The sequence below is a fragment of the Diospyros lotus genome, chromosome 5 (genome assembly GCF_014633365.1).
Source record: "Diospyros lotus cultivar Yz01 chromosome 5, ASM1463336v1, whole genome shotgun sequence".
NCBI lineage: Eukaryota > Viridiplantae > Streptophyta > Magnoliopsida > Ericales > Ebenaceae > Diospyros > Diospyros lotus.
Window position 1 is genome coordinate 5663813 of NC_068342.1, and position 11495 is coordinate 5675307.

An 11495-nucleotide genomic window follows, 5' to 3' on the forward strand; every position below is an offset into this window, starting at 1 on the left:
TTTAATGCTTACAGTGCTGTTTTGGTGTTCCGTAGAAAAATGTGCAGGTACTAACATCTGATAAAAATATATAATACAATCTGCTGCATGTCATTTGGATGAACATTTGTAACGGGAGATCAGATTCATGTTCTTGCTTGCTTAATTTTGTTTTCTGTCTGCTTCATTCAAGGATTCCAACCATTTTAGCTGTTCTCAGAGTCACAGTTCTCTGTTGTCTGTATCCTCGGGTTTTCACAATATTCTCCTCCGGTGAAGGGGTTGGACTGTGTCATAGCAGCTGGTATTTTTGTATCAGCGTTGTACAGGTACATAGAAAATGAAAGACACTAATAAGATTTTCAGTAGCCATCTCCCATTTCTACTTGGGCCGGCTACATGTAAATAGTAAAATAGATGTAGAAATGGTCTGAGTTGCTTCATTTCACTAGCTGGATGTGCAACTGATTGTGCTCAAACAAGCCCCTTAAAAGATTTTCAAGTTTCCGGATCAAGCTCAGGCTGTCAAATTATTACAGTATTCTAATCCTTTGATGGTGGTCCAAGTAAAGTTTTTGCTTCCTAAGTACATTTATTTTCAGAGTTGCTTTATCGACGTAGCGGCAAACAGATGCACGTACGATAATTTTTTTTTTTAACTACTGTAGCTTCTGGAAACCAGGTTCACGAAAGATAGCATGTGTTCCATTTATTAAATGTGAAGGCAAATCGATCATTCTGAATAATCCAGTTGAAATGGGAATTCCAAAGAATAGCAATTCATACGTATATGCTTGTATAGAATACGGTCCTGCCATTGTGCATTTCCTTTTCTTGTTCACACATTTGATTTGGAACGCCACGTGTGTCACAAAAATAATTTTGTCTAAATAAGTTATGTGAGTTCGATTGATGAGCCCAAACAGAAGGCCCATTTACTTCTGAATTCATGAAACACACAATATTCCTTTGGAAGAGGAATGTAAAAGAATATGATGGATGAGGTGAGAAACAATTTCTATACGACTTTTGCAAATTATTTTGCTAAGGACAACAAACTAGTTAATCACAACTAAATAAATTAGCGATTCGCGACACAAACATGACAACCGGCCAGTAACGATGATTGAAGTGGAATTTGGTGTACATGGCATACATAATATCAAAAGACATCCCGCAAAGCGAAACCCAAAAAATGAGAAAGCCGACACAACCAATGGCGCAAACGGAAACGACGAGACCCATGGAATTGGCCAAAACGGCAAAGCTTCCGGTGATGAGAGAAACCATCATTGCCACCAAGGATACGATGAGGAAATTCCAGCCCCAGGTAAATGGCCTGGACATATTATTCACCCAGGTGTGCCACGAAGTCTGTTGGTAGGATGTGACGAGAAGGAGAATCAGAGCAGAAATGGAGAAAGTCACAGCAATTGTGTTGGAGATGACAAATGCTTTGAAGGCCGCTTTTCTGACTAGAACTGCCATGCCTTCGTTTGGGCCTTGGTTGCTGTCGAAGCCGCCGGGGACGGTGAAACTGGCGGCGAAGGTTACGGTTGCTACCAAGGTGGCCACTAGGATTATGGTGTCGAAAACTTTAGGGGGCTTTCCAGCCGTTTTCTCCTTGCTTTCTTTTACAAGACGCCCGTCCTTGTCTTCGGAGACCAAGTTTCTGTAGCCCCAGGGAGCGTTTGCTTTGTTTAGTTCCTTGATGTACGCCTGCATTTTGTTTCAAAAGATTTGAAATTTAAACTAATTAAATGAACTCGAATATATCGTGATATTATATCTCTAAGTAATAATCATGAATCGAAACCCACTCCTACTAAGCCACATTAATTGAACTCCATTTACTTACCAGCACAGACTTTTTAATTTTTTATCATGCAGTTGGAATACAGTACATACATAATATCCAAAAATCTCATTTGATTTCAGCCTATTCAACCTAAGTACTTCCATTCGAATATCATTATTCATGATACCATTTATCTTTTTTGACTGTCATTGAAAATATTGAGCACAAATGTTTTAACATATATGTAACCTTTATATAGTGAACTTCTATTTTGTCTAAAAATTTTCACTTGATTTATATTGAGCTTATTAATTTAATAATTATATATTAATTAAACATATTTTGAACAAATTAACAATGTCTCGATAATTGTTGGTTTTGACATAGAGAAAAACAGAACACAAAGGTTGGAAGAGTTGATTTCTTTTGATTCAAAACCATACTTATAGAGATTACACCCAAGACTTTCAAATACATTACCAACTCTACCAACTCCTATATGCAAATATGCAGCTTAAATTAAGCTCATTCACTCTTTTTACAAAAAAAAATAAGCTTCAATTAAGCTTCACCACAACTTGTCAAAAATATCTAGATACATCTAATTTAATGAAAAAAAAATTATATAGTGACAACAAGCTTGTCACAGCACCATCACTCCTTCTTAGCAAGTTTGCTGCTAACTCCAAACATCAATATTAGTTGTTTAAATCTGGTTCTTGGTAGTGCCTTGGTCAGTATATTAGCCATTTGAATTGTAGAGCTGGAATGCATCAGATCAACTTTTTTCTCCTTCTCTGCTTCTCTTATGAAATAATATTTGATTTTTATATGCTTGGTCTTTTCATGAAAGACTGGATTCTTAGCAATTGCAACTGCTAACTTGTTATTATAAATCTCAATAGAATCTTTTGTTCTTGGTTCAAGTCAACCAAAAACTTTCTTAACCAAATAGCCTGATTCACTGTTGTTGCAACTGTAATATACTCAGCTTCAACTGTGGATTGTGCCACAGTATCTTGCTTCATAGAGCTCCAACTGAACACACTTGATCCAATTAGGAATACGAAACCAGATGTGCTTTTCATATCTTCATTTGAGCTTGCCCAGTCACCATCAGTGTAGCCAACTAGTTTTAATTCTGAAGTTTTTTTGAACCAAACTCCATGATCTTCAATTGTTTTCACATACCTCAACAACCTTTTTGCAGTTCTTAAATTCACCTCACTTGGTGCCGACATGAATCTGGATAATAAGCTTGCTGCAAACATAATATCTGGCCTTGTTGCCGTTAAATACAACAAACAACCTATCATACTCCTATAGATTCCCTTATTAACTTTCTCAACTCCATCTTCTTTATGTAATTTTTCATTTACTACCAAAGGAGTGCTAATAGGTTTACAATACAACATTCCAAACTTCTTAAAAACTTCTCTAGCATATTTCCTTTGACAAATGAAAATTCCTTGTTGACTTTGATGAATTTCCATGCTAAGGAAATAAGTCATAACTCCTAAGTCAGTCATCTCACACATTTGCTTCTTAAATTTTGTACTAAAGGGATGCAACTCCTTGTCACCAAAAGATCATCACATATAAGGAAACTATCAAAGTTTCTTTGTCTTCCTATTTCACATACAAATTGCTTCACTATTACTCCGGTTGAACCCCAACTTCAAGAGGTAATCATTGATTCTACTATACCAGGCCCTTGGGGCCTACTTTAAGCCATATAAAGCTTTCTTGAGCACATATACTTTATCTTCTTGCCTTTTAACAACAAATCCTTCAGGTTGTTCAACAAAGATCTCTTCCTCCAAATAGCCATTTACAAAACAGATTTTACATCTAATTTGAATATTTTCCAATTTCTTTGAGCAACTAGAGCAAGCAAAAGTCTAATAGTATCATACCTTGCCACTGGTGCAAAAGTATCTGAGAAATCCACTCCAAATTGCTGAGAGTAGCCTTTCACCACCAATCTAACTTTAAGCTTGTTAATAGAGTCATCTGAATTCAGTTTGGTTCTATACACCCATTTAACCCCAATAACTTTCTTGTGTTTTAGCCTCTCTGCCAACTGTCAAGTTTGATTTTTCTCAATCATCTTTAGTTCTTCTTCCATGGCCTTCTTCCATTCACTTGAATTATATAAATTGCTTCATGAAAGTTATTGGGTTCAATTGTTGCAACATTGCATCTCGCATAAATGTTAGCAAGTGATCTGTCTCCTCTCACTAAAAAATCTTCATCAGAACTTGATTCCTCTTGAATTATAGTTGCATCTTGTTTGTTGGGAGAATTCCCTTCAAAAAGAATTTTCTATGAAATTTCAACAACATTCTTGTCCCAATTCCAGGCTCCAAACTAATCAAATTTCACATTTCTACTGGTGATAACCTTCCTTGTCTACACATCATAAATTCTATAACCCTTGACATTGTTGCTATATCCCAAGAAGACACCAGGAATTGCCTTTTGATCTAACTTGTCCCTCTTCACCTCTGGAACAAGAGAATAGCATAGACAACCAAAAATTCTGAGATGCTCCACATTTGGTTTAACTCCATTCTAGACTTCAAATGGAGTTTTTCCTTTAAGTGCCTTAGTTGGAAGCTTGTTCAAGAGGTACAACGAGGTGTTGATTGCCTTTGCCCAAAACTCATTCGAAAGTTTTTTTTTTCAAACAACAAACATCTTGCCATCTCCATAATAGTCTTATTCTTTCTCTCACTCTCACACAATTTTGTTGAGGAGAGTAGGTAATTGTAAGTTGATGATGAATGCTAGTTTCCTCGCAAAATTGATTGAATTTGTTGGGGGTGTATTCAGTCCCATTATTCAATCTCAACACTTTAATCTTGCTGCCACTTTGATTCTCCACTAATGCTTTGAATTTCACAAACACAGCGACAACTTTTGACTTCTCCTTTAGAAAGAAAACTCAGCACATCCTTGAAAAGTCATCTATGAAAAGAATGAAGTACCCGCTGCCACTCAGAAAATGTGTCCTCACAAGACCACAAATATCAGTATGAATCAATTACAATTTTTCAGTTGCTTTCCAGACTTTATTAATTGAAAATGACAGTTTGCTTTGCTTTCCTAACTGACACACCTCACACACACTAGCACATTCATGAATTGCAGGCATGTTTATAGCTAAACCTTCTTGATGCACGTGTTTAAGTGAAGCATAACTGAAAGGACCAAATCTTTTATGTTATAGGACAGATTCATCAACAACACCACTAACGCATGCATTTTTGTCGTTTTCCAATCTAATGGAAATCTTTTGTCTTTTATTTTTACTGTGATAAGTTCAAAGTTAGTAAGATCAATGATAGTGCATGATTTATCTTTGAACAACAGAGTATAATTTTTTTCTAGCAGCTAACCCACACTTAACAAACTCTAATATATTTCGAGTACAAAAAGAACATCCAAGAATGAATTTAGTACCTGATTTTGTCTCCACTACTCCTTTGCCTTTAACATCTACCAACTCACCATTGCCAATTTTAACAGAAGACACGTAAGACCTATCTAACTCCTTGAATGCTGTTGAATTTGAACTCATATGATGTGTGCATCCATTGTCCACAAAACAAACATTTGTATTAAATTTGTTATTATAACAAGCAACAAAAAATTGCTCTTCTTGTTGCTGTTGTTGGCTTTCAGCTACTTGAGCTTGTTGGCTCTGTTGTTGCTACTATTGAGTTTAGTTCTTGCAAACTTTTTCCATGTGACCAAATTGTTTGCAAGATCTACACTGAATTCCTGGTCTATACTAGCAATATCTCTCAGCATGACTAGTTCCCTTGCAATGTGAGCATGGAGGATATTTTCTTCTTCCTTTTCCCTTGCTTTCTTCTAATTCTTTCTTCTCTTTCTCTTTTCTATCACTGGCTTGCTTTCTTTCCCCTTTATTGGACTGCATTCCTACTTTATGAGCAGCCCTAAATGCACCTTTAGAAGCCTTTTCTTGCCTTAGAGCTCTTCTTTGTTCAACTCCTTGAAGAGCATTAGCTAACTTTGAGAGAGTTAGCTTTGAAAGGTCTTTGGAATTCTCCAATAAAAATATTTTTTATTCAAATCTCAAAGGAAGAGTGACAAGAACCTTCTCCACTATCCTTGATTCAAGAAACTCATTTTCAAGTAGCCTAATCTAATTCACTACCTTCACTACTCTATTCATGTATTCTTTTACAGATCCAGAATCCTTCATTTTGAGAGTTTCAAACTCTCTTCTCAAGTTTAGCAACTGCATATGCCTATTCTTGTAAGTTCCTTGAAACTTCTCTTTCAATCTGTCCCAAGCTTCTTTAGTTGTTTCACAAGAAATAATTCTTGAGAAAATGCTCTCTGAGACTACTTGATGAATGCATGATAGAGCCTTAAATTTCTTAGCCACTTGCTCACTATAACGCTTCACTTGAGCTATGGTTGGATTGTTTGGCAGTGGTGGTGGATCCTTACCTGTCTCGACCACTTCCCACAAGTCGTATGCCTTTAAATAGGCTGCCATTTTAACACTCCAGATTTGGTAGTCCTCCCCTGCAAATTGTGGTGGTAGTGAAATGGAAAGACTGCTGGTTGCCATGGTTTCACTTCTGGAATTTTTTGCAAAAAGGTTATGTGATTTGGTTTTCTTAAGGGTGGAGGACCTTACTAGTTTTCTCTCTTTCTCTCACAGCCCCTTTAAGATCAGAGGGCTCTAATACCAAATGTTGGTTTTAACATAGAAAAAAATAGAACACAAAGGATGGAAGAGCTAATTTCTTTTGATTCAAAATCATTGTAACACCCCACTTTCTCGGCCTTGTCATAATTTCAAAAATTCTGGGCTAATTTTTTTTTTTTTTAAACAATCTTCGCATACTTAATACAATTATTCTATAATTCCCAAAATTTCCTTCTACCTATCTAGCATGAGATTCATCATACATCATATACACTAGGCTAGGCAGTTCATCATCAATGGAAGTAAGAATCAAACCTAAACTTTAACATTAACCATAAATTAGATTATACATCATTTTTTTTCTAGACATTCAGAATTCAAAGTAGTAGAACTTAAATACATAGGCTGCATAACATAGAGCCAAAATAACATGCACTTGCTAAATGCCATTACATGCTTCTTCCATGCTTGCTTCTGCTATATTTTTATCTGGAATGTTTAAATATTCTAGAGATAAAGTCCAGATTAGATTAGATGATAAATCATTTTAGTAAGAGTACAAACTTCATATTTTGTGCATATATGCAAAATGCAAGATGTCTTTATTCATTTCATTTGAGCCGATAAGGCATTAATCACACTTTATCGCTACTCTATATTTTTACAACCTCCTTACCAAGCTGAGGTGTATGGGGGCACCCTTGGTAGAGTAACGATGCCTGTCCATACTCTCAAACATATGGGATGAATGATCAATGTTATAATAGTGAACATATGCATATTTCATCATCATGACTTGTGAGTGCAATCTACATGATGCATAGCATAACAAGACATGTCAACATGATAAAATCATTTACATAAACCAGGTTTGAGGTTGAACCATTTATCTTGAAAGCAATTCACATTGAAAATCTAGAAGTGTGTGACGATCTCGATTGTTGTGCCAGAACCTAATAATCACACTCTTGCTCAAATCTCAATGCCTTAATGATCCTTGGCCATCACCTTTATTCAAGAAATTTAATATCCTATTTTTTTTTCAATTTTCTCATAATTTCCTCTTATTTTCTATAATTTCTCTTCTTTTCCATAAGCCCTTTTTCTTCAAAATTTCACAATAAATATTTTCTCAAACATTTTCTCAATTTTTCCACCACCATAATTCATAAAATAATATTTTAAAATTATTAAAATAAATTTCAAAAAATACCTGGTCCTCACGCGCCTTCATGTGCTATCATGTGTGTTGCGCGTGGAACCCGAGCGTGTACAACACATACCGGTTGTCATTAACCTTTTTTCAGGCACTAACAATGCTCTGATGGTCGATTTCTTCCTCCGACCTTAGCCTACTCCTTGTTCCGATCACAATAGCATCCTTGGATGCTCGAAATAGTGGCCAGAAGTGCCTCGATTGGGCGATTTAAACCTCGACACCAGCGACCGTTGCATTTTTTAGCGACTCCCCAAAACCCACTTAAATCTACACGAAACCTTGCCAAACTCTCCAGATTTACTCCTCTCAACCTTAGGAATAAAAGCCCTCTAACAATTTCTCTCGATTCATCCATTAAAGCCTTCAGATTGAAGCTCAAAGTTGTGAAAAACCCTTGGTCTAACTTACATTATTTATAGGCACATTTGAGCCATTACTCATCAAATCGTGTCATATCTCAAGCCTTAATGGATTTACCTAGCCTCTGGAGGTTCGATTTGGCCCAAAATCAGTCGAGATTGCCTCGAAAACCCCTTCCTATTTTTTCAACAACTCTTGGCTATACCTCGTTGCACCTCCGTCCAATCACGGCCATTTCTCGGTCCATACTCACCTCAATCGATCCACCATACCCTCGGGCCAACTCTGGACCCTGAAACGACCCTCCCGATGATGGAAGGAGGCTGGCCAGCCATGGCAGTGGTGGCCGACGGTGGCCATGGCTATTTTTTTAGAAAATTACATTTTGGACCCCTTTCATTTTTTCTAAATTTCATTTTGACCTTTCCTTGCTACCCCTTGAGTTCTTGAAAATTCTACAATGAACCTTAGAATTTTCTCTTTCACATTTTATCCCCCAAGTTTCATTTTACCACTTTCGGCTAAGATTCTTAAATTACATTTAGGTCCGAATCTATGTAAGATCACGTTTTTTACCACGAATCCTTTTGTTTCATCTCGAAAGTACTTCAGGGTTGTTCTACTTACAGAATCAAGGTCTCCTTAGGGTTCTATTGACTTTTCAGAAATCCTTTACGATCATTCGATTTTTCAAGCTGAATCATAGTTGTACCGAAAACTGTCATCGTTTTAATTATTTTCAGTGTCATAAATCTCATCTCGAGATGCTTGTCAATCTTATATCATTTTTCTTTGATATCTAAGTTTTAGGATATTCCTTGTAGTTGATTCGATCACTCACCACTCTGAGAAAATACACTTTATCCCCAAAGCTTCTAAAAATTCCACTTACGCCCCAAGATAAATTACAGTTGAGTCCTTTAGAAATTCTTAGATATTACATACTTATAGAAATTACAGTCAAGACTTTAAAACACATTACCAATTCTACCAACTCTTATATGAAGACATGCAGCTTAAATTAAGCTCATTCACTCATTTTATAAAAAATAAGCTTAAATCAAGCTTCATCACAACTTGTCAAAAATATCTAGATATATCTAGTTTAATCAAAAAGATTTTATCTATAGTGACAACAAGTTTGTCACAGCACCATCGATAACCCTAGCTCCTGAAGTATGACAGACTTCAAAATTTGTTTTTCATGTTGCCTACATTTGGCTTTCTTGAAAAACAAATTAAAGTTCGACCTAATTTGAGATTTTAAGAGTTAATTACTTACTATCAATCATGTATGTAAGATAGATATTAAACAAAAATGCTATATAGAGCTGAACTGACCTCTTTTTATAGAATTGGACTAATAAGTGTCTTTTATGAAATTCTAATTTTGAAGAAGTTTCAAAAGCATGGGATTACGCATTATTATAGCATATAAAAGTAACTAAGCACATAAAACGAATTCCCAAGTATCATGGATGTGTGGATAAAGCATATTACCTAGGCATATATGGAAAAATCATCTTTAATTAATTACCTCTTTGTAAGTTGAATCTTCAGACATTATTACTTGAAGCGGAGTTTGATTTTTCTTGTTGAATGCACCTTTATCCACTGCAGGATACCTTATCAGTCCGATCATGTTGTTATAGGAAGTTGCAAGTAGATGAAGAGGTGTATTCCCATCTATGTCCTTCTCGTTGAGCAGATTACTAACGGGAAATGGAGAGTTGTGAAGATCATTAATCAGAGCACTGTTTCCATTATCTATTGCAATGTGAAGAACATTCTGACCCCTCTCATTGACCATCTCCAAGCAATCAGGACAGCGCAACCAAAGTTCTCGCATCGGGTCTTGTGCGCCTCGTTGAGCTGCTACATGAAGAGCTGTCATCTTGTCATCTTCATTTGCAGTGAGATATGCTATGGATTTATCCACGTCAAGAAGTTGGTTGGTTATTGTTACCGAGTTACAATACGCAGCAAAATGAAGTGGCGTCCATCCGTAAGTGTCTCCTATTTTGATCAAGTCTTGATCCTTATCTAGTAATTTTTTCACACAACCTGACAAGTGAAAACAAATCAGAACATAATATTTACTGGACATCTGCTTCTAATTAAAAAGAAAAATCTATCACGAGTCCTATTATTTCAGTTATGCACATATTAGAAAAGAATAAAATATTCATGTAACAGATCATCAAATTAGAATATTATTTATTTGTATATTTAATTTCCAGGAGCACATAGTAGCAAGTAAATTATAATTAATGTACTTAATTATTCCTTACTTGAGCACTGGGTAATGACGGCAGCATGCAAGGCTGTTCTTCCATTTGGGCCGCCATTAGCTTGATTCCTGCAAGTTCCTCCTAAGATTGCTGAGACGATCTCATGGTAGTCCCCCTCGGCAGCCAAGTAAAGTGGAGTCTCTCCAGCACTGTTAGCGGCGGCATAGGACAAGTCTGGATCTTCTTCTAGCAACAACTCAACCACACCAAGATGATTGTTGCGAACAGCCTCGTGCAAGGCAGTGTCTTTCTCCAACGTTGCCATCCGCAAAAGCTCCTTGGTGACTGCAACGTCGCTCTCAGGATCGGCTCGGTTTTTCGCAAAAGCAAGAAGCTCCTTGACTGTAACGGAGCACCCTCTCCTGGCTGCAATATGAAGGGCAGTCTCCCCTTTGGAATTCACCTGCCTAAGTAGAGATGGCTCCTGGATCAGCATTTCTTTGACACATTCTCTGTTGTCCTGAAACTGGGCGACCACATGGAGGACAGTGTTGTTTCTTGGGGTCAATTGATGGCCGAGCCGGTCCTTGTATAGACAAAGCACTCCAGTATTGCCTTCCATGGCTGCCTTGTACAGTGCGGGATCCATGAATTGATTTGTTTCAAGTCACGAGTTAAAGAAAAATGGAGGAGAGATTAAGCTATAGTACTGTAATGGAATTGAAATATATAGTTGAGCTAAAGTGAAGGAATTATTGAACTTCGTCAAGAATCTAGTTCTGCTGAACTAGCTGGTGAACATGTGTAACAAAATGAAGAACAGAGGAATGTAGAGAAGAAAAAGGCCCAGAAAATAGAGAGAAAATATTCTCTGATCTTATCCCTCAAAACTGTACACTCAATCATCTATATACCATTACAAAAGGAATCTTTTAACAATCTATAAAAAAAAAAAATACATCATTGTCCTCTGTACAGCTCAGCAAACAAAAAAGTATAAAGCAGAAAAATAACAAAAGAAAAAGCAAGAGGATGAAAATCATCCTTCTTCAATAATGGACACTTTTCCTTTATTTGAATGTGATGTATTATGCTTCAGTAACATGCAAAGCACGAGTGGCCCTTTGTTCTTGGGAGGGGGGGGGGGGGGGGGGGGGGGGTATGGGAGCGCAATGCTAAAGTGAGAGAGAATTAAAGCAAGAGGTTATGGAGAGATGC

At 36.7% G+C, this 11495-nt stretch overlaps 1 protein-coding gene across 3 annotated transcripts; it reads right to left on the reverse strand.

The window, feature by feature from the left end:
• Positions 1-941: 941 nt before the first annotated feature.
• On the reverse strand, positions 942-11162 carry LOC127802722 (ankyrin repeat-containing protein At5g02620-like). Of its 3 annotated transcripts, XR_008023338.1 has the most exons (4): positions 10338-11162; positions 9584-10110; positions 3694-6956; positions 1554-1698 (listed from the first exon to the last, which is right to left on the reverse strand). XR_008023338.1 is itself a non-coding variant. In XM_052338706.1 (3 exons), the coding sequence occupies exons 1-3, from the start codon at positions 10924-10926 to the stop codon at positions 1042-1044; spliced, it is 1773 nt and encodes a 590-aa protein (XP_052194666.1). In that variant the 5' UTR covers positions 10927-11162; the 3' UTR covers positions 942-1041. The 3 variants fall into 3 exon arrangements, 2 of the variants coding, with proteins under 2 accessions (XP_052194666.1, XP_052194667.1); XM_052338706.1 differs by lacking the exon at positions 3694-6956 and having other exon boundaries at positions 942-1698; XM_052338707.1 differs by lacking the exon at positions 1554-1698 and having other exon boundaries at positions 1706-6956.
• Between the last annotated feature and the right edge of the window lie 333 nt (positions 11163-11495).